Raw genomic sequence first — 26,689 nt, forward strand, 5'->3', positions numbered from 1 at the left:
TCAGTTTTGTTTTGAAGTCCTGAAAAATAGAATGTTTTTTTCCATTTCTAATATTATAGCAAAATCTTGCAGATTTTTCTTTGTCTGTGTTCAATTATAATTTCCTCCATCTTTGGGTCACTTTCCTCTGGTTTTTGTTCTATTGTCTGATTTATTTGTTCATTCTTTGTCATCATTTTCTTCACCAGGTGAAGATTCTTAATAGCAGCTTACAGCATACTGCACATTACAGAAATACATCTTAATAAATTCAACTAAATCACAGTCATGTGTTAAAGATGTGTTAAAAATGATTAGGGGACTGGAGGATAAAACATGTGAAAAAGGGTTGCAGGAATTGGGTATGTCTATTTTAATGAAAAGAAGAACTAGAGGCGATATGATAGCAGTGGTCCAATATCTAAGAGACTGCCACAAAGAAGAGGGGAACAACCTATTCTCCAAAGCACCTGATGGCAGGACAAGAAGCAATGGATAGAAGGAGAGAACCAACCTAGAACTAAGGAAAACTTTCCTGACAGTTAAAACAATTGATCAATGGAACAGTTTGCCTCCAGACGTTTTGGGTGTTCCAACACTAGAGGTTTTTAAGAAAAGGTTGGACAACCACCTATCTGAAATGGTATAGGGCTTCCTGCTTGAGCAGAGGGTTGGACTAGAAGACTTCCAAGGTACCTTCCAACTCTGTTATTCTGTTAAGTGGGAAAACCATGACTTTGACAATGTGTATCTTTGTGTGATGTTTCTGCACTTAGAAACTTTAAGCCTGGTTAAAGATAAAGGCAAAGGTTTCCCTTTCCAATTGTGTCCAACTCTAGGGGGTGGTGCTCATCTCCATTTCTTATGAGAAAGAGAGATAGCGTTATCCAAAAACATTTCCATGGTCATGTGGCCAGCATGACTATAAGCTGAGGCACATGAAATGTTGTTACTTCCCACCAAAGTGGTATCTATTTATTTACTTGCATTTGCATGCTTCCAAACTGCTGGGTGGGCAGAAGCTGGAACAAGTAACAGGAGCTCACCCCATTGCACGGCGCTTGGATCTCAAACCCAAGCTCAGTGTGTTTAACTGCTGAGCCATCGCACCACTCCAAGCCTGGTTATAGAAGAGCAAGGGGTACTGTCTACAGAAGCTTGAAGATTAAATTAAGAAATCAATACCGCCCCTCCTCCAAAAAGATAAAAATGTTAAAATGTGTGCAGACTATATTCAAATCAGTTCAAAGCATCCAGTACAACTTTGTGTTCAACAATTGTTTCACTCTATGCACTCTTAGGTGCTTTAGTTATATTCCCCAATATTAGCTCATACATTTGGCAAGAGGAGAAACCTGGCAATGAATCAGGTTGCAAACTCATCTCAGACTAAAGTGCTGTGGTCAGCTCCACATAGCCTTATTTGTCATAAATTATAAAGCTCTAAGTGATTGATTGTAGTAACTGAATCTTTAAGGAAAACTCATGGCTGTCAGATCTGATCTAATTTTTGGATTCCCCCCCCCCATTTGTTCCCTATCTGCAGCATTCTATAATATCTTACCCAATGAAGGGTTTGATAAAACTCAACAGCTTACACTTTTGTCTCATTTTGTTAAAGATATTATCCAAATGTAAATTTCAGATCTTTTTATAATTTTCAGTCACTCTGGCTTATTATAAGAAATTAAGGCTAGAGGAGAAATTATTTTCACAAATGTTGCACGAAGTTACAGAAATAAAATAGATAAATAGCAATAGCACTTAGACATATATTACTTCATAGAGCTTTACAGCCCTCTGCAGCAGTTTAGAGAGTCAGCATATTGCCCCCAACAATCTGGGTCCTCATTTTACCGACCTCGGAAGGATGGAAGGCCAAGTCAACCTTGAGCAGGTCAGGATCAAAGGAACTGAATTCCTGGCAATGTAAGCAGAGTTAGCCTGCAATACTGCATTCTAACCACTGCACCACCATGGCTCTTCATTCTATAAATGAGGTAAATGAAAGCTCCCAAAGCAGTGTTTGAATTGTCTTCCAAGTGTGATTCAAGGTGCTTATTCTCAGTTATAAAGTTTTTCATTGATTACAACAATGGATATTCATAGGTCCATTTTTCTCCAATCATTTCTTCCCATCCTGTAAGATAGGTTGTCAGTCCTATCAATAAAAATCTTATGGGACCCCAAAGGTACATCTTTTCTCTGGATAGCATTCCTGGAGATCCCTATAATTCCAGCCACATTCTTTATGATAACTTTAAAAATCTAGTTTTTCTAGCAGGTCTAGGCCAGGTCAATTATGAATTTTAATGTTTTTAAAATATGTCTGAAATGATGATTTTAGGCTTAGGGTCTCCTTGAATTACTCACTGTCACGCAACCTTATAAAATGCTAGACTTAGCAACAGCAGCACATTTTATTTCCAACAAAACAAATGATTCATCTTTAACATTTCTCTGTATATTCCTTATAGGCCTGTTCTCAATGATACGTACTTTATTTAACTTAATATAGCCTGCAGCTTTTTCTTTAATGTGCAGTCATGAAGTTACCTGTAGGCTTTCTTGATTAAAGAATTTCATTTTAGAGCTGCCTTCAAATGAGTTTTAATCTTTTAAAAATATTTTAATCTTAGTGTCTTAATTTAAGGTGCTGTATTAAATGTTGCATTTTTTAAATATTTTTCACTGCTCACCCTGAATCCAAGGTTTTAAATGGCAGAAAAATACAGTACTGCAATTCCATGCATTGTTTCTAACACCACCAAAATAATTTGGATTTATTTCCAGGAAAGTGGAATTTGAAAAAAATAAAATAAAATGAAGCCATAAATATTAGCTCCTTCATTTTATTTCAATCACATCCAGAATCTTTAGGACATCTTGAATCCTGCAGCATTTCATTCTGAACATGCCCTAAACACTGCTTAAATTATGTTTAAAATATATCTGCAAAATATATAAAAAAAGGGGGGGGGGACAGAACAACATAGCAATCACTTTGTATTTAAGCTATAACCTAATTTGAGGTATATAAGCCACTATAGTTGGGTTTATATATTGCATTAAGACATACAATAATGTAATTGCTTTATTTTGATTTAGTAAGCTATGTAAGCCAACCCACTGAATGAGGAAAATATTTTCACAGTGTTGAAACAAAAAGAAATTTCTATCCCTAGCACTGAAACTATGAGGATATATTCCTCAGTCCAGCCCACAAATGAGTACCAAACTTGAGATAATTAAAAAACAGGGGAAAGGAATGGTGTTCTTGCACATACTGAAAAGCTGAGCTGAGCCTATGGGAAAGTTCTAATAATAGCCACAGCAGTAAACAAGAATGTAGGAATCTGACACAGTTGAAATGATAATTAAATATGATCTGACAGTTCTGCCTACTTACATACATGTAATTATATCTAAAGTAGTGCAACAATTTCTTTACATCGTAGCCACATGACTTAAACTGCTCAGAAACTACGCCACAATAAAAATGCCAGAATGTACAACATATATTACCATAGATTCTATACATACCTTGCAATGTTGCACAATAGGAGCCTAGTATCAACTCTTAATTGAGCAATTACATAAAGCAAGGATCTTTGTAAAATGACTAATACATTTTAAAATTATTTTGGAAATAATATACTAAGAGGGCTCACCTATGAGGCCTATAGAAATTTAGAGTTGATTGGTTAAATTGCTATCAACAGTGACAATTTATTTCTAACTGTTTCGTTGTTATCATGTTCCTATAGCAATGGATCTAGAAACTGAGACCAACCACTTCTCCTTCACTTGGAAAATGGTTTGGAAGTAGCTTCAAAGGGCCTGCCACTGAGTTGGATCTGCTTTAACTAAAATGTATAACAGGTCAACAAAAAGCCATTGCATCAGGCTTAGGCATTTTATGGCACACAGGAAAGCTACATTCATTCTAGCAAGGGAAAGAGAACACAGGAAGAAAATGTAATGCTCTACATGTCTGTTTTTTGTTTTCTCCAGCAAAAGGCTTCAACTCAGCCAAAGCCTTATTTTATTTATTTAATTTGTATCATTTGTATAGCTATCTTACACAAGAGGCTCTGGGCCGCTTACAAGATTGAAAACAAATGTTCTATGTTGGTTAGCATCTGAGGTATATGAAATTGCTATTGTTTTAAAGTCATTGTAGGTTTTTTTTTTAAAAAAAGCCTTGCTAAGCACAATATAGGGTGAGAAAGAAATGATAAAAGCCAATTAAAATGTACTGTTAACTAGTATAAGAGTATGAAGCAAATTAAATTCTCCCCATCCCTAATTGATTCTGCTTCTTAATCAGTGTTCTCTCAGCAATTACTCTTTTCTGCAGCTCTCATAAATTTAAGATCTAATAATCACAAGAAATACTCTAATGGACAGCTACTGCCATGCTTGATTTTTGTAGAGTAAGAACAACTTGCAAGTTACTACATCAACAAAAGATCAAAGCTTACTAAGATTTTGTAAATATAATTAGCTGCACTCAGTTGAAAATTTCCTGGATTCAAATTATGACATTTCTATATCACACTCTTTGGACAAATAATTACTGCATTCATATATCAATCTAATCATTATTTTTAAACTATGGATTGTTCATTCAGCTAAAATAGTTGGATATATTATCCATTCATGTCAAGCCATATTATGTCTTGTTTGAACCTATTTTTTAATTTTCTTCCCAATATGAAATGAGAAATAGCGTATTTCTTCTAAAAAAAATTTTTGTTAAATTTCATTTCAAAAATTATCCATTTTTATTTCTTCAACTAAAGAAAACCTGCTGTATTTGAATTGCAATACCTCAACATGGGTTTGTTAAAAACAGATCATGCCAAACAAATCTTATCTCATTTTTTTGACAAAGTGACTAAATTAATGAACCAGCGAAATGCTGTGGACCTAGTACACTTGGATTTCAATAAGGCATTTGACAAAGTAGACCACAACCTATTTCTTGGTAAGCTAAAAAAATGTGGGATAGACAACATCACCACTAGTTGGATTTGTTACTGGCTGAGAAACCACACTCAACATGTAGTCCTTAATGGAGTTACATCCACATGGAGAGAAGTATGCAGTGGGGTACCCCAAGATTCTGTCTTAGGCCAAGTACTCTTCAACATCTTCATAAATGAATTAAATAAGGAAATAGAGGGGAACTCATCAAATTTGCAGACAACACCAAGCTGGCAGGAATAGCCAACACCCCAGAAGATAGATTCAAGATCCGGAAGGTTCTCGACAGAATTGAACATTGGGTCCAACAAAATAAAATGCAATGGGGAAAAAAATGTTTTACACTGAGGCAAGAAAAACCAAACACATAGATATAGAATAGGTGGCGCTTTTTTTGTGGCTGCAGCACACTGTTGGCTCAAAAGCAGTAACTGCAAGAGGGATCTAGGACTGCTAATGGACAGCCACTTAAATATGAGGTGTGCTGCAGCTGCAAAAAAGCCAATTAATAATGGGATAGAATCAAGATTACATAAAGTGTTAGTACCACTTCATAATGCCTTGGTAAGACCACACTTGGAATACTGCATCCAGTTTTGGTCGCCACAATATAAAAAAGATGTTGAGACTCTAAAAAGAGTGCAGAGAAGAGCAACAAAGATAATTAGGGGCCTGGAGGCTAAACATAAAGAATGGTTGCAGGAATTGGGTATGTCTAGTCTAGTCTAGTGAAAAGAAAGAGGTGACATGATAGCAGTGTTCCAATATTTGAGGGGCTGCCACAAAGAAGAGGGGGTCAACGTATTCTCCAAAGCCCCTGAAGGCAGGACAAGAAGCAATAGTTGGAAACTAATAGATGGAAACTAATCAAGAAGAGAAGCAACTTAGAACTAAGGAGAAATTTCCTGATGGTTAGACTAATTAATCAGTGGAATAACTTGCCTCCAGAACTTGTGAGTGCTCCAATACTGGAGGTTGTTTAAGAAGAGATTGGACAATCATTTGTCTGAAATGATATAGGGTCTCCTGCTTGAACAGGGAGTTGGACTAGAAGACCACCAAGATCCCTTCCAACTCTGTTATTCTGTTAAGAATCTAATGTCAGAAAAATTTATTCTAGGTGTTACTGTCACTGATACAATCACTGTCAGGAGGAGTGTCTGCAGGGGTATCAAAATCTAACATGGTGGCAACAACCATTCAATCATAGCTATGTCTCTTTTTCACATGCAGCACAATGAACATACAGAAGGGCAAGGCTTCAGTCTTTGAGTCTTTGACCCGCTTTCTCAACTAGGATTGAGGTTTTTAGGTTTTTAGGTTTCAGGTTTTTATCACTTCATTACAAAACTATTTTTGTAATTCTAACTATTGTCAGATTTTACAGTATCTAGACACATAAATTATCTAACAGGAAAGGCAGTTCCAAATTACATACATACAATAATGGATCACCTTAGCACAATATATATAAGAAAATCTGCAAAGCTGCTATAAACTGAGAACACTTCACTCATCATATTGCAGAAAGGTCATTCTTATATGCCTATTGCTCTATGAGTTTATAATGTAAATCAAACACAAATTTTTAAAATGAAATGATTAAACATCAAACTATTTAATCTGAATATAATGGCAGTTATACAAAACATCAGATTTGCAAATAGGTCAAGTTTTAATTTCACAGCAGTTGCTTTAAATAATAAATATCATTGAAGCTGAACTGAATTGCATAATATGACTGGACTCTGATTTATTCATTTCTATGTTTTAAGGCAGGCTAATAAACATACAATGACCACCAATTTTTGCTCCTGCATCATCCCACAAATACATACTCAAACACAAATCAACATGTATTTTCTTCACAGTTCTCTAGACTTGAAACAGTTTCACACATTAATGTGTTTTCTGCCTGCTTATAATAATTTAAGGGAAAGTTAATTTAAAAAGTGTAATCTAACAGTGACCCTGAAAGACCCTATTGAAATGTTTGTTACAGTTGGAAAGACGTGTCATTTGTATAACTAATTTTGTTTACAATCTGTCTCTTCTGACTCATTTTTTTCTTTTTCAGTAAATGAAGATTTTTCAGGGGCTAGAATTCTAATTTTATATACTAGTTGATATGGAATCTGAACAAACACTCACAAAAAAGGAGCCAAATAAACAATGAAAGAAATCAAGAAAAAATAGTATAATCAATATAATTGTGATGTTAAAATATGTAAACACGGGGAGAAAGTGAACAGTACAATTATACACATTTTAATAGAATCATGGAACTGTAAACACATACCTATTATACAGTGATCATAATATTATTTAGATGGGAAAATGATAAAAGCATTCAAAATTCACATGATACAAACCATAATGTTCAAAAGTTGTGAATGGACATAAGAAAAATCATTTATTTGTTAGATTTGTATAATAGAGCTCAACACAATTAACAAAGCATTTCCTTCTTATTTTCCTTACAACAACCACATTGCAATGTAGATCGGGCTGGCCTAAAGTCACCCAGGGACTTTAATGTCTACAACTATCTGAGCCTGGGACTCTTATGTACCAAGTCCAATACTTTAATCATTAGTTATTTAGGACCTAAAATTTGGATACTCATTTGGTTTTCACAGAGCTCATTTTTCATTATTTTATTTGGTACCTACCAAGGCAAGTACCATATTATTTTCATTTGAAGCAAAGCTATTTTTCAAAGGAACGTTACATCATAACAGCAACACAAGCAGGATTAGATAAGGCTTGAGTCGTGGATGTATGGCAATTGCCAGAGTCTGTACTCTTCATTTTAGTTTTTTAAAAAATAACTATAACTAGCATGCTAAAAAGCAAATACCAAATCCATCTTTCCAGATTAAAAAATAATGCTTTTTCCCCTGCATGTACCTATAAGTGCATTCGTAGAAAATTAAAATGATTGGGGACTTCCAGAGCTTTTTTTGTCATAGAACATCCAGAACAGAGTTCCGGTACCTTTTTTGGATGGCACCTTGTAGGGCAGGCAAGGCGGATTGTATAACGTGTGTGAGTTCTGGCACCTTTTTTTTTTTTTTTTTAACAAAAAAAAAGCACTGGGGACTTCAGTCCATTGTTTGATTTAGAAACCTGGCCATTTACCAGGACAACAAAAAGTCTGGTACAAGCACCCTAGAGTAGAATTTAGGAATCTGTAGGAAGCAATCATCCCAGCTTAAAGTTTGGCAAATGGAGAGCTATTTAATTCAATAAACCCAGCATAGTGTTCATTTTATACGATGTTCTCAAAATTCCAGATGTGCCCATTGACCCCAAAAAGAGTAAGAGCCTTCAGATAAAATGCAGAAAAATAATGTAAAGTCAGAATAGTGTAAAGCAAGAAAAGAGAAAGTATGAAAAAAGAGACTTACCTTGAATTCCTTTTCAATATTAGCCAGTTTGGCAAGCTCATTGCTAAGTTCTAGAGCAGTGAGTACTGGATCTTCACTAGATAAGGATAGATAGGCTGGACTGGCCAACCCTTTGTATGCATTTATTCTTGATCTAGAATGGCTAAAAGAATCAATCTTCTGTTTCTCAGTGCAATCATTGCACTTACAGAAATAATCATGGGGCCTCTCTATTCTTGCCCCTTTTATTAGCAGCATGTGTACCACTTCATACTTCTGACAATGAGCAGCTAAAATGATGGGTGTGATGTCTGGGGAGAAGCGGGTGCCATCTTCATCATAAGAATAAAAGTCATCATCTTGGAGTTCCTGCTCACAAGGGCTCAGAGTTAGCCGCTTGCTAGCTGCAAATCCAGGATGATTCAAGATTGCTTCCACAATCCGGATATATCCTTTGCTGATTGCAAGCAACAGTGCATCTCCAATCCGTGCCAGATTCTCTTTCTTTAACAAAAGTTCTGTCACTTCAAGATGTTCATTGCCTACAGCAAGCTGCAAGGCATTTTGGCCCATATAGTCAACGCAGTTCACATTTAATGTTTTTGACTCTTCCAACATTTTGCGCACCACAGGAATATTCCCATATTCTGCAGCATCCAGAAAACGCTCTTCCTCAGCTGTGAGGCTTGTGCCCCTGTCGTTAAACATAAAAGCTGGACCTCTGATAGCTTGTCGTCTTCCCTTTTCTCTCATCATAGTCACTCGTCTCAAAGAAGGACTTCCATCAATGAACCTACTGAACAAAAAGAGTCATTATGGGAATTTTTCATCGTAGTATCTCTACAGAATCTAAACCAGCTTCCCTCAAACAAACTCCTTTACCCAATAATCTACTGTTCACACTTTATTTTGACAGTTGGTCCCCTCTAAATAATATTGCATTGTAATGGTAAGATAGTCTAATTACTTTAAGACCCTGTATAAATAAAAAACCCACCAGGAATAATTGTCCAAAAGATCTATTTAGAAAGACAAGAATATTCACATGTAGGATGTTCGTGGTATTATATACACTATGGTGGTCATAATTAGTTTATCTATCAGAGACAACATAGTTTTATAATTCTATCAATTAGTTTTAACATTTAAATTCCATAGTATTTTATTATCTGTGTTTATAGAGTTAATAGTGAATTATTTCATGTGTTTCTATTGATTTTAGAAAATATCTAGGCTTTCTGAATTTGTACTTTGTAACATATATTAGTTGCATAAAATGTTGGTTAGAGATTGAATTATGGTTTGAAATAAATTTTTTACAAAATGATGTATCATTGGCATACATAGATAGAAAATATTTAAGACACAAATATTAATGAAACCTGAAACTTTTATTTTAGGTATTATGGACAAACCAATTGAAAAACAGTTTGAGACACTATTTCTTTGTATGGTGGCTGCTGCAAGGATTGTATATACTAAGCATTTGGAAAAAAGGGAATGTTGACTACTGAATAATGGATTTTAAAACTGACTGATTTAGCAAAGGCAAAACTAACTGCCTTGATTAGAGACACCAGATTAGGCAACTTTATAAGAGACTGGAAGCCATTTGTGGATTTTCTATAAATTAAATGACAGATGGTGAACAGAGGGATTTGAAGATTAGTGTAATGTTTAGGACAACCTGTTCACTGGGTTTTTTTTCTTTTACATATATATTGTGATTAGATGTTGGGTCAATTTGATTATTAGACAGATTTCCATATCTGTGATATTTGTGTACTTAATATAGAATTTTGCTAAATATAGATGGGAAAGTTTATAACTATTTGAGACCTGTTACATAAGGGGAGAAGAACATATTAGGTTTTTTATTTATTTTTCAGCATCCAGACATGGTAGATTTCTTATGTTTAATATTAGATCTATATGACATTTGACATTTTTTCTTTTCTTTTTTTGTACACAAGCTTTTTTTTCTTTTTGTTCGTGTGAATGTTCATTTTTCTGTTTTTCTGTTTTGTTGATAAAAGCAAATATGTTTTAAAAATGTTTCCTAGTGATCATAATAAAGTTAAAGATTTTTAAAAAGGAAAAAGATAACCTAATTTACAGTAATAGCATTCACTATACCTTTCCATATCTTTTTATCTTCTTACTCCTTACTTCTACCATGTCCACATAATACTTAATAATAATTGGCTTTTTTAAAAAAAAGATTAATCAGATCCATCCCACCAGTCTATATTTTCCCTTGCAAGCAACCTATTTTAGTTCATATCACACCAACTAGGAAATAAATTCAAATTCAAGATACTATTTCTTGTATCAGAGTTGCTTTATCGATGAGATGAGCAGCATATAAATTTAAGAAATAAAATTTATAGAGAAAAGGTATTATAATGGATTTGCACCATAATTCCAAGCCAAATTAATTTGATATTTTTCTTTTTTTTTTTATTTTATAAATTTATATTTTATATAAATAAATAAATTTTATTTATTTTATTATGCTGCAATGATAATTGTACCACGCTGCAGTCCTAAAACTTGTTGAGTGAGCAAATCTTGCCAAGTTATGTGCAATTTCATTTAATTTTCCAACTGAATTTTTAAAGAAACTAACAAATTGCATCTATCTAAGGTATTTCTCTCCTTTTGAAGTGAAAACATGAAAGTACAATTCTCAAACTGTCATACCTCATCAAACAAAAATAACAGATTACAAAGCAGGACATTCAATTTTCATTCTGCTACAATCAAAAGATTCTGAACAGTATATAAGATAAGAAAGGCATCCTGGAAACTAAGAATTTCCCTGAGGATGGACTCCAGCATGAGTCCAAAAGCTTAGAGAAACAAACTTCTGATTCTGATGACCAACTCAGATTGGATTTTGCAGTATATAAGATACTTAAGATATTTAAATAATCTGTGGCAAATAACATTTAAAATGTCTAAGTTAAAAGCAAATAAAAACATCTTTACACATTAAATTCCAATCAATCATGAAAGGGCTTTCTCTTTAGTCAATTAACTTCAGAACCTCTGGAAGAAATCCAGCTTCACTATCTTTCAAAAGGTCAGGAAAGTTCCACCTCATGGGGTGAAATGATACCATAGCAGAGGATGACCGCTTAGCCTTAGTCCTCATCACATCACAGAAGTGATGGCCCACCAGTAATTTCTCTTAGCATATTTTGCTATGGATAGAATGTTTTACAGTAAAAGTATTTCTATTTACCCCAATTTAAAATGTAGTAGAAATCATCACAAAAGGCACAAAAAGAAGTGATAGCAATCAGGCTGTTTCAAGTGCGGAAAAGCTGTTTATCAGAAGAAAATATTTAATTTACTCTCTGACAGATAATACTGCATGATGCTTGCTGCCTAAGTGGTAAATCTGTTGGGTATTCCTTCTGTTCTTATGGATTGTTTTTGTTATTGCTATTATTCAGACTCAATTTTAAACTGACTGGAGTAAACTCTTATTTTTAATGACTTCCAGTAGAAAGAGACTTACATTTAAATTGCACATGTATATCCTTACTGAAAGTTTAATAAAATTAACTTATGGAAACAGGAACTGTAACTCTGTTGGAAAAAAATGGCAATTAACCAGTATCATTACTTTTTATGATGGTGTGAAATTTTATGTATCAAGCCAGGAGCACTTCCACTTTGTAGTCATGTATCTTTCTGCATGGTTCCTTAAACAAGCATTACTGCACATCAAAGGTGGAAAACATCTTCCGCCTTGGGAAGCTTTGAAAAATACAAAGGGTCTGTGATAGAGATTAGAAAGGGCCGGAATTTTAGTCCCCTCTGAGGTAATATTTCTGCTTGAGTTTTCATCCATTCTGACACATTGTGGTATGTTCACCCACATTTGCTTTCTTGAAAACTTTGTAATTTGGCAATTTGCCACTACATTTTTGGCAGCATAATATCCAAGGTATCTGGGGCCAAAAAAATTAGAGAAGAACTACAGCAACTATGTACAGACCATGGGCTGCTTATTCCAAATGTACTTTTTTATATACCCTCAAGTTTATTTCACTGCTTCCTTCATTCTAACAAATGTTGACTGGCTAAAGGAATGTACTTTTTAAAAATTAAATAATATGATCATAATATTTTACTTTTGATAAAAGAACTATACACACATCAATCTAACCTAAGGTGCAGAATTACACAGCATAAAAGAAATATTATACAGTACTAAATTTGTAAATGTTTACATATATGGACTTTTTATAAAAGTATATTAATATTTAAAATGATAAATATATATTTCTGTTCTGTTTTAAAGGCTAACTAATACAATTTTATTATTTAACCATATAACTGCAATCCTGAAGCCAGTTATTACTGTTAAAAATCTGCCAAACATATTTAAAAGCACATTAATTCTACCTTTATTAAATTGCTCTCAATGGTTGCAACTAAAACATTAAAGCAGGTTTATGCAACTTGGTATCTTCCAGATATGTTGGATTATAATCTCTACCATGAGGAATTATTGATTCTACTGATTGAATATTGAAATCCCATATTTCCTGTGGGTACTGGACTAGGACATGTCTTCAACCACCCTTTTAAAAATCCACTTTGAAATAATACTCTTATCTTATTGAATATAACTGTGAGATATTACTCTTAAATTAAATTAAATAACCCTTAAATTGATAGTAAAACTAAGTCATTATATATAATTTGACTCTGACTCCCCATCACTAATAAAGAAAAGCTTGAGAAAACTATTGCTCTCAAAGTCTTCTTGTTGTTCACTATCGGGCATGATGTTGGATGAAACTGCTTTTGATATGACTCAGATTTATTCCTTTTTTATCATTATACAAACTATCAGATCCAATAAAGGTGTATCAGTTCTCCATCTGGTTCCTTCTCAAAGAAAATCTCGTAAGAGCAAATGGTAAAAAAGCGTGGCAGATCTTGCAAAGGCATTTAAATATACGGTTTGATAGTAAAGAAATGTAATTCTAGAAATAAGTTAAAGGTCTCATCATTTTAGGATGATTAATCATTTATAAGAAACCTTCAACTTTGAGCTTAGTTTGGCTAAAAAGAAGAATAGGAGTTTTTAAATAAATTAGCAATATTAGTCTAATGCTGGCAATGGAAATAAATATTTTTGGGATTTGAGCCAGTTTTAGGATTTCCTAAGTGGAGAGAATACAAGATGGATTGTAGAATTCTTTTTTTTGCCAGGAATGTTCTATGCAATACCAAATCATTAGAATCCAACATCGCTATGATTGCTCTTTTATATTTGGATGAGTATCATCATAAACACAATCACCAGGAATTTAATCACCATTTAATTGGTACTGCTTTTAGTATTATGCTTTGCCATACCAGCTTCATTAGCATGTAATACATACTTCTAAGCACATGAGCTGCAATCTAAGAAGCTTCCAAATTCCAGCCATCAATATCTCAAGCCTTTAGAATGCAAGACTAAATTAATTTGGAATAGTGCCACGTTCTTCTTACCTTGGGTGTTTGTGAAATTCAGAGCATCATAATTATGGACATTTTTATATGTTTGAACATTTAAAATTTAAAAAGCCTCTTGATTTACCAGTGACTCCAACTGCTGAGCTCACCTGTGGAACTACTGCACTATCAATTAACAATGATTAGAAAAAAAAAATCAAAGAAACTTGCTACTGTCACCTGTGTTCTCCAACCCTTGATTGCGGTTTCTGTGCATTTGCCTGGTAACCTATTAAACAAAAATCCTTCTAAGAGAACATGAGGAGATAATGAGAGAAGATGAATGGTAAAAAATTCAAATGAAAAACCCTGGATATAATAGCTCCATTATAATGTAGTAGCAAATACACATTCAAAAGCCTTTTATAGCTGAAGCGGGAAGAAAAGAATGAAAAAAAATAGCAGTTATAAACAACTCATGGCAAACACCAAGATAGAGGAATTTCCATGAACATATCTAAACTTTTGTGAAAAAGGGGAGAAAAAAATTTATTGTAAATGCTGTTTAATTCAAACATAAAAATTTAAAGCTATGTACAGGTACAGAAAGGCAGGAGATAAAGCAAGAATGCTGTCCAGAGTCATGCTTTTTTTGGGGGGGGGGGCATACAAATATGATAGATAAATAAAACAAAAATAAATCCCTTCCAAAAACAGCCTATTGTCTGATAGGCTGCAAAGGTATGGCAGATGCAATAATTCCAGAAATAATGATATCTCAAACAAAAAAACTGCTTTTTATCATTTGGGAATATGCTGAGGAAGAAAAATGCAGTGATCGTGAAAAGGTTTCAAGTTGTGCAAATTGCCAGTAGGGAGGGGCATGTGGCTTTGTATGGAAAGAGATTAATAGAACGCCTCTAAAATGCAGTTCTGGAAGAAAACATTTGTAAGAAACAGAGTTGCTGATTCTTTAAGGGACCGTTCATTCAGTAATGCAAAATAGTAAAGATATCTTACAAAAATCTACTAAATATTTGACTCTAACTTATTCCTGAGGACATACAGGAATATTTCTGAGGTTTGAGGTATACAATGGTATACATCAGATTATGAAACAAACTTCTAACTGGTATTCAGCCAGAATCCCAATATCTCTGATATCTTACTAGTTCAGCACATCCTATTACACTGATTGAGAAGCAAGGTACCATCACATATGTTGTTACAGTAGAACTGATCAGAATGAGGCAGATTTCAGAAAATGCATTCCAATAAACAGCCTTCAAGAAACTGAAATACAAAATATAAGCCTGAAATTAGTATTTGGATGGGATTTCACCAGGATTCCTCAGAATTAAAGACTAGACTCTAACACAGGGAGAGGAGGATGAAGAGAAGAAAAAAGGGGGACAATGTACAATTACTTTTATACTGTCACCAAGAAAACCATATGTGGACATGTCATTAGGACTTGAGTGTGCTTGAAACAAACGTGACTATTAGTTCTCCTTCACATATAAATCATATTAGACAATCAAATTATTTCATTATTTCGTTATGATTTTATTGAAATTACAGTACACACACAGTAAACTATAAACTTTAGTTTTTCTAATTACTTTTAAAAAACTATAATAATGGATGATAGTACACCTATCATGGTTCAGAACATTTAAAGGATTCAAATGCCAGCTGCACTAAGTTTTAAACAATTGATTTTCTCTTAGAATATAATTACTGTATATGGAGTTAGATAAGAATAGCTTGTCCATGATCCTATAGCCGTTCAAGATTTTAATTTGCAACTTTCCAATTGACGGTAGTACATAGAAGTGCTACACTGCAATAATACCTAATTCTTAAATAGGCTTTGTATTCATTTTCTAATATTGTCATAGAAAAAATGGTTATAACATAGCACCTCTTAACATAAAAAAACCAGTGTTATAGAAAAGCGGAACATCAATATATGGATGCAAGATCTCAGAAGAGAAACTGACCTAGTTGATCTGATTTATTTGGTTCCTATAGCTGGGAATTGTGCTTTATAGGCTAGAATCCAGCACACAACTTCACTACCTCTTAGAAGTAATTGCTATGCATAACTGCAATCACTTTGGCAAATTACAAAGAGTGGATGTCAGCTCACACTGTGGCCCATAAAGCATGAAACCTCTCTACAGAGACAAATTACAGATAGTCCTTGACTTACAACAGTTAATTTAGTGACTGGACTGAAAAAAGTGACTTATGATTGTTTTTCACATTTACTACCGTTGTACCATCATGGTCATATGATCAAAATTTGGATGCTTGAAACTGGTTCATATTGAAGATGGCTGCAGTGTCCTGGGTCATGTGATCCCTTTTGTGATCTTTTGACAAATAAAGTCAATGGGGAAGCCAGTTTCACTTAACAACTGTGTTATTAACTTAGCAACTGCAATGATACATTTAAAACTGTGGGAACATCGTAAAATATCACTTAACAAATGTCTCATGTAGCAACAGAAAATTTGGGCTCAGTTGTGGTTGTAAGTCAAGGACTCCCTGTATATAGTCTATTTTACACTAAAGTAAACCATTATCTCTAGAGGTAGGTGTTGCAAATATGAATAGTAATAGAAATCTTGACTATCTTGCTACACAAGACTCTTTTAAACTAAAACACTATACTTTATACATATAAAACACCTCCTCATAATCATTATGCTGGTTAGGAACTGTAGCTTTTGTCATTTGTCAAAGGTACATTATTTCTGCTATCATGTTCTATAAAAAATGACTCCTTACTAAAATGCTCTTTAAAATGACGATATAGAAATGATTAGATCAGAAGTCAACTTTTAAAAGCTCAGGCACAACTGTGAAATAATCTAGAAACTATTTCCTTCTTATGCAAGTATCACCTTAAATATTACATGTTTTCATGTACAAATGCCAGAATCTCATACAATATTTCATTTATTCTGTCTTTCTACACATTAGGGTTGTTGTGTTTTTTAAATCAGTTTCATTTTGGAAATTTATGGCTATCATTTGAGAGCTAGTGCTTCAATTGCAGCTGTCCTCAGCCCCTACTCATTGATGTCATCCTGATTTGTGATCAGGGCAGGCTTTATAGGCAAAGTCATGGCTTTTTCTCAGGTAGTTTTGCTGCTATTCTCTTTTAGCCAATAAGGAAAGCATCCACTAATAACATCAGTGAAGAAGAAGTGGGATGGATCTGATTTCAGGACATCACTGAAATTCTCAAGGCTGTTCTATCTGCATCTCCTCCCATATTTGGGCAGCTCCCAGTTTAAAATAATGTGAAGGAAACAAAGATACAGAAAGGCAATATAAGAGAAGTAGCTCCAGAGAGGACAGAGGTACACACTGCTGGGATTGTGATAATTAGCTAGGATCAGAGGAATTAGCCAAAAATGACTAACTCCTGGCCAATCAGTCTTCTTCTTCAGGGAAAGGAAGTAATTGAAACTGACAAACAGGGAAAGAGGCAAATAAGTACAAAAGCTTAGAAAGGTAGGGATGTTAAAACTTACATTTCAGAGCAGTGTAAAATGGAATAACTCACATACACACACACACATCTTCTTCAAACAGAAATAGCAAAACTTTGGGTAACTTGAACAAGAGTTGATGTCAAAAGCGGCAAGGAGAATATGAAAGGAAGACAAGAAATGAAATGCTAATAAATAGGACAAATGCTGTGAGAGGGAAATAATTATAATTGGAGGGGGGGGGGTAATGCCCTCACTTCCAAGCACTCTCAAAATAGGCCTCCAATCTCACCTTCAACATGCAGCTACCTTATTTCCATAATGAATGGCAAAGTATTACATATTTTACAAACCTTGCACCTTTAGTGGGATTGTGTTAGCTTCACAGAAAAGTAATAGTTCCAAAATGGTACACTATGACAACTTAAGTCTGGGATAAATATTGTATGTCCCAAAGGGAAGATTAGTGTCTTTTATATAAGACTGAAGTAGTGGCAAGATTTTTTACTAGTCCTGAGTTTTATCAATGCAAAGATTAGATAGATAGATAGATAGATAGATAGATAGATAGATAGATAGATAGATAGATAGATAGATAGATAGATAGATAGATATACTGTATATAAAGATATTATATATGCATGCATATTGATATACATATACATCATATACATATACATATATATATATATATATACACATACACATATGGAATGTAGTTGTTAAGTTAGTAGCACAGTTGTTAAAAACGCGATTGCATGATCCCAGGACATTTCAACCATCATAAATATGAACCAGTTGCCAAGCATCTGAATTTTGGTCACATGACCATGGGGATGTTGCAAAGGTCACAAGTGTGAAAAATGGTCATAGGGGCCACTGTAACCTGAACAATCACTAAATGAACTGTTATAAGTCAAGGACCCCCCACACACACACACACTGTAGTTAAAATATTTCTAATTAAAAGTTACAATCAGGGGTTCAGCATCTTACTGTAATTCATTTCATCATTGCGGATTAATTTTTGTTGCCATATAGACATACAAGGCAAGTTGAAGGAAAGGTAATTTATTTTGTAACCAGAAGCATAGCAAAATGATTACATCAATTCAAGAGCCTGAACTGACACAGTAACTGGAGTTTCTTTCTTGGCAGCTATTCAGGTGGCTTGAGAAAAACACCCCTGACTCATCTGTTCCTATTAAATAAATGTTGTCATTGTCAATTAAATGTATTCAGCAGAATATTAGAACTGAATTAATGTCTCACAATTCCATAAATTAAAGCAAATTTGGAGAAAGGTTTTACGAATCCTTCTCACTGGACACTTCATATATATATATATTATATATTATATATCTCACCTCAGAAAACAAATATATATATATATATATATATATATATATATATATATATAACAATTATTTTATATGGAGAATCAGTGTGGTGTAATGGTTAAGATGCTGACCTAGAAACCAGGAGTCTGAGTTCTAGTCCTGCCTTAGGCATGAAAAACTGGCTGGGTGTCTTTGAGCCAGTCACACTCTCTCAGCCCTACTCATCTCTCAGGGTTGTTATTGTGGGGAAAATAGGAGAGAGAAGTCTGAGGAATGTTTGCCTAATGTGTAGAAAGACAGAATAAATGAAATATTGTATGAGATTCTGGCATTTGTACATGAAAACATGTAATATTTAAGGTGATACTTGCATAAGAAGGAAATAGTTTCTAGATTATTTCACAGTTGTGCCTGAGCTTTTAAAAGTTGACTTCTGATCTAATCATTTCTATATCATCATTTTAAAGAGCATTTTAGTAAGAAGTCATTTTTTATAGAACATGATAGCAGAAATAATGTACCTTTGACAAATGACAAAAGCTACAGTTCCTAACCAGCATAATGATTATGAGGAGGTGTTTTATATGTATAAAGTATAGTGTTTTAGTTTAAAAGAGTCTTGTGTAGCAAGATAGTCAAGATTTCTATTACTATTCATATTTGCAACACCTACCTCTAGAGATAATGGTTTACTTTAGTGTAAAATAGACTATATACAGGGAGTCCTTTGCCACCTTGAGTTACTTATAAATAAAGTTGGAATAAAATAAAATAATCAATCCCCGAAAAATTGTCTCTTTTCAACGATTGTGGAACTTTCTTTTATTATTGTTCATGCTTCAATAAGCCTCAGCTCAAATTAAGCTTTCACCTGTTTTCATATTGAGCATTTCAAACCCACATATTTATGATTCTATTCTAAGATCTGTACCTTCCATGCTTGATTTCTCAGCTGCCTTTTCTATTGTTTTCCTACAGTTGTATATTTGGATATATCCTGGTACAATGATAGAATTCATTGGGCTGGGTTTAGCAGCTTATATAAAAGCACATTATGGTAGTCTTATGGCTTAGTTTGATACCATCCAATTATGATCCATGATTAAAATAAACATGGCTATGTATGACATGTGTAAATAAGTGTTTGAGTGATCTAAATCATACTACCTTTTACCCAGAAACTGTAAAGGGACAGTACTGATCTTTGTATATAGATCCCTGCTTAGTCCAACGTGACATTCCAAATCAGTAGACTAGAATAGGGGTCCCCAACCCCCGGTCCATGGACCAGTACCAGTCTGTGGCATGCCAGCAATCGGTCCACACAAACAAGCAAAGCCCCATCAGTGGGATGCAGGCAGCACACAAAACCACACTCTCTCCAGTCCATGGAAAAACCTTTCTCTACAGCAGTGGTTCTCAACCTTTCTAATGCCGTGACCCCATAATACAGTTCCCCATGTTGTGGTGACCCCCAACCACTTATACATCACCGGGTGCCAGGGGCGTGGCCAAAGAAAAGGGGGAAAAAATGGCGGACAGCCTTGTTTGGCGACCCCCGTGAAATGGTCGTTCGATCCCAAATGGGGTCCCGACCCACAGGTTGAGAACCACTGCTCTACAGAACCTGGTGCCCAACAGGTTGGGGACTTCTGGACTAGAATGTGTGAATATGTGTGCTAAATTGTAACTCCTTAACCAATAGTCCCCACCTCTTTTAATTTCAAATATTTATATCCTACAGTTTCTATTTTAAAAACACATATTTCACCATTTCTAGTTGGCTACTTTGTTAGTCACCACATTACTGAAACTGGGGCAATCAAATATATTGAAATTTGTTGGTAGTGGACCTATCTGTTATTTCCATTGTTACTGATTCCCCCCCCCCCACTTCCTTGCCAGATATGGGACAGCAGCATCAAGACACTGAGAATTCTACTTCTGTTAGAATCTAAATTTTGAAAGTTCTCTCAAAGTTTCTCCCTCATATTTGAGGGAGGGGGAATTAATTATATTATGCATAGCTTTTGTTTGTTAAGGCTACATCTTAAAAAAAAAAGAGTCATTCCATGAGAGAGAGAAATCCTACAACTGTAAAAAAAAATTATGCAAGGATCCTTAATCTAAAGGGGCAACCTCAGCATTGTTAAAATAGGCAAGTCCAGTCCATCTGTGCAGGAAAGAGAAGAGTCAAACTTCGAGATGCCAGAATTAAATTAGGAGGCTACAAAAAAGTACGGACAATCACAGAATGAAAAGTGGTATCAATTCCCAATTACTGAATTAGCTAAAGACCAAGAAATCGCGATTTAGGAATTCCCGCGGGCCATTACACCACACCCCTTCAATACAACTCCTAAACATTTCTTCTCCCGTCAACCGCACAAGGAGCTTCCTCCCCTTGAAATATTTATTTCTAATATTTATTCTTCCCTTGACTTTAAAGCCTGCTCTCGACCGACTAACTGCATCCTCTTTTAGCGAAAGTCATTCACAACTGCCCACAACTCCTGGGAGCTGCCACGGCTGGTTCTCGCGGACAGAGGGCGACCGCTCTGCCCCGCCGTCCGATGCGACAAAGGACAGCCCATAGCCCGTTACGGGATCTCCCTCCCTCCGAGAAGAGGCGCTCTCCCACCCCTTAGCCCAGGCAGACTTTAAAAGCTTACACATCGCCCACCACTGGCAGGGGCGGGTAGCAACCGGACATTTCTCGCTGGGTTTTCACCGCCTGGTGCTGGGGAGGCTCCAGCCCGCCATTGACCCCCCTCCACCCTCGACGTGCTCGGGGTTGCTGTGAAGGCGGCGGCAACGGGGGCTCTTCTTCAGAGGTGCCTTCCTCCTCTTCCTCCTCCTCCTCCTCCTCCTCCTGCTGCTGGGTGAAGGTCACGCTTCCCCGCTCCTTGATTCTTTTGCCCGTGACTGACATGCCGCGGCGGCGCCTTGGCTTCAGCTCGGGAGGCACCGACCGCCCCTCCTTTCAGTTGCTGGTTGTTGCTGAGGGGCAAAAGAGAAGCAGAAGGCGCCGCCGGCGAGCGAGCAGCCAGCCGGCCGCTGGAGAAGCTGCAAATGTTTCCTCCGGGCCGCTTTCGACCCCAGTAGCGCCGCTAATCTGAGAGAGAAGCCTAACAGGAGTCCGACCAGGGGCAGAGAAAGCACAGGAACTGGAAAGGCAGAAACGAGGCTCTGCTGTTACCGCCGCGCCTTTTCACCGCCTCGTGCTGCGGCTGAGCTGAGGGACGGAAGACACTGGAGGGCGTCTGCCATCTGAAGATAACAGTCCGTCAGCGATCAGAAGACAAGGAGCAGGACTCCTTCGTCCCTCCCGATCAGCAACATCCGCATCAACTCGAGGAAGCGCGGCGCCGGGCAGTTAGAGAAATTCCGGCCGCGGTGCAACTTGGCCGCTGCGTGCAAATGCTCTCCGAGCAGCCCGCTTCCAGCGCACTAGCCTTCAAGGCGCGCGTTTGCTAATGGAATCGGCTCACCCACGTGTACTACTTTTAAAGAGGCGAGCATCCCTTCCAATGTGAGACGTGATATCACCTGCCTGTCATCGGTGCCCTTCCGCCTTTTCCCTCAGGCAAACAGGCCGGTCCTTGTGCAAATCAACAAATGCAGCTTCGATCCACCACGAGAAAAGAGCCCATTCGGCATCTTCCCAGCTCCGCGGCCGTTTTTTGACTAACTGTCCTTGAATGAAGGAGGAACTTAACGCGTGTAAGAACCCATCGAGAATTTCAGTTCTGTCTCCTTTATTTTTACTGTAGGCGGTGCAGGAAGCAGTTGTAAGATACTAGAGGACAAAACGAACCCTGTTTTGCATTTTGTCCTTGGGTACTGCTACCTTGCTGTCCTCGCGTGGCTGGGGAGCACCAACCGCACCGGCAATGGGACTCCTTTATCTCGCCCATCATTTTCTGGATGTGCAGTGGGGAAAGCACAATTGTATCCTTCACTATGAGCTGCCAAATGCCTTAGGCCAGACTTCTGTGCCATGAATTTAAAAAATAATAATTAAAAATAAACACTCTAATGAACTCCATATAGCATGTTGAACCTTAAGCTGTCTAACCAACCTTTAGTCTAGCAGGCTGTGGAAACTCAGTTCATATGCTTTTTATGGTTCAGTGCACCATAAGAACCTAGAGATTTGGGTTCATTGAATCAACTATCCACCCTTCAGTTAATTGAGGATAACTATATCATATGAATATAGTCTATACATATTAAATAACCTTCCAATAGTTGTTACCTTAATGAATGGTCCCTACAATGATGCATATTAAGCTTTACCATACCATTAGATTTTATTGCTCTATAATGTTACTGTTGTTTCCCAACTATTTATTTAAAAGCCTACCAAGCTTGAAAGCTTCCAATCCATGCATTTGATGAAGTCTTAGATCCATTAAATCTGTACTGTAATGGTATGTTAGCCTTTAATGGGCCATTAGTCTAATTATATCAAGTACAATTATTACAGTAATAAATAATTATTATAAAGGTTTCAAGGATCAATTTAAATATGGTTCATTAAACGATCATTCTCAAATCTAGGGACCTAAAAGCTTCTTATAGCTGTTATATGCAGGCAATGTGAGATAGAAAGAACAAGCCATTTTAAACTGAAAATTACAAATTATAGATGAATAGTTTTCAGTTTTATTTACAGTGGTTTTAAAAATATTTATGTATACATATAATTTATATGCATAGAATTAAAATAAATTACATTATAATTGTTTTATTTAATCAAATTTATATTGGTTAAATATATAAAATATGTAGTTTTTTCCTAACATAATGTATAAATTTGGTTTTTCCTGTAAACATATTTCCTGGTTTTATTAAAACTACAAGTTTAATTGCATCATAATTAATACTTAAGTTAATTAGATGGAAATCACTCTTGATAGAGTTCTAATAATTTTTATTTGAAAATCTCATGCTGCATCACAAAGCTGTGAACAAAAATCTTTATAAATGTAAAATTAGCATAATGCTATCATGCTTTATTCTCTTTATTGTTTTATTAAATATGTTTGATTTTTATTAATTTTGATTTTTTATTAAATGTGAATCATGGCCTTGTTGAAACCTCTATTGATGTGTGTGTATGTTTGTGTGTGCGTGTGTGCGAATAAGCACAGGACTTCTAATTAATATACTTGAAATGTATTCCTTCTTTCCTTGCAACAGATAAGATCTTTGCCATCTACAGAAGGTATCATATGATGTGATCAAGAGGGGACTTGGAGGCAGAGATCCAGTTCTCTCTGAGCAAAATGGAAAGGGCTGCCTTATATAATTTTTAATGAGTGAAGCACTTTAAAGCGGACACTCCTAAGACTAGAAAATTCAGAGTCTTAAATTAACTAGTTTCACTGCAGGGAGCATTACGAACAACAGCACTCCAAGAAAACAGTACATTTGACTGCTGCGACTACATTTTAGCTTTACTTGGATTGCAGAAGTTTTTGCAACACACACAACACAATGTTCAGACTGAATTGTCATTGTCTGTATTCCTTTGCCATTCAGCTCCAGTCCTAAAGTGCCTTTCCCATTTAAATTCCCGCTTATGAAAACCTCTGAAGTAAGGGTCACATTTGTCTGAAGGAGACAGCTCTGTCATGAAACATTATGCCCTAAGAACCTGTTTTTGCTGCAACAGGCTAACATGGCAGTCCCTCTGGAAATCATTTTCCCATAGGCAATTTTTTTTCTCATTGACAACAGTTATTTTTAGTAAGTAATTACACAAAGAATCTTTGGGCATCAAGATTTAATTTCCTTCTTGCACTGAGTTCAAAGTATTATACGTATTTCTAGGATACAGCAATTCTTTTTTCTTTTCTCAAACAAGTCCCAAAAAAGACTTTTGGTTTTTACTTGGAAAAGCCAAGGATCAACTTCCTGAAATGGAAATACGTATGTTTTCTAAGGGGAAAAATAATGTGCATATAGTTACATAAATATTTGTAATATGAATATGAATGAATAGGCTATTTGTTGATATGTGATGACCAACCTCAAAAATGTTAAAATATTTTTCTGGAAACCCCACATGGAACATTTTAGGAATTAGCTCTTACAAATGTCCAGAATTTCAAAATTCAGAAGATCCAAAATAAAGTGATTCATGTAGTATATTCATAAATAATAATTAATGGCATAATCAAATGTCAAATATAACAATGATTTGGTCCACTTTCAGCTATTCTACAGCATATCCTTGACTATAGAATCTGGCTGCTATTAGAATCTGCTAGTCTATCTGTCATAGAGTCATCATTTCACTGGGAAAATAGTTTTATAGTAGTTAGTAGATCTTAAAATTAGGACTCAGTGCTTAGTTATTTTAAAGTTTGACAGCATGATATATACATTGGTCTTAGTCAGCCACCCAGAAAATGTCCTAAGAATAAATCAAGAAAAGTATTATGGAAGTCTCTGTAAAAGTTAGAAAAGAGAATGACTCAATAACTCAATACCACACTGAGGTGTAGAAGGCAGAGGAAAGGGCCTTGAGGGACAAGAGGAAGAGATGCTGCCAATGTAATAGATAACAGAAACTTGAGCATGAGGCAGAAATGTAACAAGTAAAGTTCTCAGACAAGTGTCTTCCAAGAGATTTGGATGGGGAACAACAGATTTTGACTCAATCCTGGTAAAACTGAGTGGCTTTCAGTTTGGAGGCTACCTGGTTCTAGGAATTTAGTATCTTTGGTTGCACTTATCAGCGTACATTCTGGGGGCCTTTTTGCATTCATGACTCCTGCTCAAAGAGGAGGTGACATTTGTGCCTAGAAAGGCTTTTGTACAGCTTTGAGTTGTGCACCAGGAGTTGTGGATCAGGAAGCATTACACTCACTCATTGCTCATAAAATCTATATTTCCTGTATAGATCACTGCAATGTGGTCTAGATGTGGCTGCTTTTGAATAATATTCAGAAGCTTCAGTTGGTGCAAATGCAGCAGTGCAGACAGTTCTGTGCATACTACACCTCTGCTGTGTGAGCTGCATTGGTTACGAATTTGCTTTCAGATCCAATTCAAGGCATTGGTGATAACCTATGAAGCCCCGCATGGCATGCAGACAGTTTATTTGAGGACCGTCTCTCCTCAGTGACATCTACCCAATTGAAGGGTCCCAGGAGGAGCACCCTTTTCTGCTGCGGCACTTGCCATGTAGAACATCATTTTGAAGTCAGGCTGGCCCTGAAATTGATGGCTTCTGGAAGGACTGAGCTTTCCTGGTGATTGTACTGTATGACTTTTAATCGTTTGTTAGAATTAGAGGAGCATAATCTGAGGTTCAAATGACATGGCTTTTTACAGTACGATAAAGTTAAAAGTTAAAGGAATTACAGGTTCATAAAAAGGGAATTAAAATTAATGTGGATTTTAAATATCTTTATGTTACAGATGACCATATTAAGAATATGGAAGCGATATAAACTCAGGCTGTGCCTGGAAATATCTTTATTGATTTCAACAGAAGAAACATTTTATAGAAAAGAAACAGTGGACAAAACACTTGATGTATGTGCAAAAAAGCTAGAAGATTTTGGGTGCAAATGCATGCGTTGATTCAGAGGATTGTTTGGAATAAATAGGATGTTATAGAAAGAGGAGAGTCACAGTGTAACTTTAGAGAAAGAAGTAAATCTACAATAGTATTTATATACTATAAAGAAGATCAGAATCGATTTCTTTAATTTTTTTCTATTTTCTTGAATTTTTATTTCCTTTTATTCTTTTTGCATTTCAGCTTTATCTTTTAATCTTTTCTCTTTTTCCTTTTTTATCCCATTTAAATGTATTAATTTTTTTTACTTTTGTTTTTAAAACTTTCAGTAAAATTATATTAAAAAAGATTGTGAGATGTAAAATTGTGTTAGAAAGTCCAATATTTGTGATGCTTAAGTTACTAAAGGTACCTTGCTGGTTTAAATAGTTCATAGCTTTATCAGTTCAACCCTTATACAAATTCTTTAAGTCCAGCTTGATGCTT

The 26,689-nt window shown here is 35.6% G+C and overlaps 1 protein-coding gene across 5 annotated transcripts in view; it reads right to left on the reverse strand.

Annotated features, from left to right (window-relative positions):
• Positions 1–24,027, reverse strand: part of TRPC3 (transient receptor potential cation channel subfamily C member 3) — a 61,027-nt gene extending 37,000 nt beyond the window's left edge. Inside the window, exons 1-2 of one of the 5 annotated variants that reach the window (XM_039320144.1) lie at positions 21,339–24,027; positions 8,379–9,150 (exon numbers count right to left, since the gene is read on the reverse strand). In XM_039320144.1, coding sequence (XP_039176078.1) covers positions 8,379–9,150; positions 21,339–21,598 — 1,032 coding nt within the window. In that variant the 5' untranslated portion in view covers positions 21,599–24,027. Of the gene's footprint in view, positions 1–8,378; positions 9,154–11,991; positions 12,441–14,060; positions 14,494–21,338 lie in introns of those variants that run through there. The other 4 variants (XM_039320143.1, XM_039320146.1, XM_039320148.1 and 1 more) reach the window with 4 other exon arrangements.
• Between the last annotated feature and the right edge of the window lie 2,662 nt (positions 24,028–26,689).

The sequence above is a fragment of the Crotalus tigris genome, unplaced genomic scaffold (genome assembly GCF_016545835.1).
Source record: "Crotalus tigris isolate CLP2741 ecotype Arizona unplaced genomic scaffold, ASM1654583v1 scf7180000023625.2024221, whole genome shotgun sequence".
Taxonomy (NCBI): domain Eukaryota; kingdom Metazoa; phylum Chordata; class Lepidosauria; order Squamata; family Viperidae; genus Crotalus; species Crotalus tigris.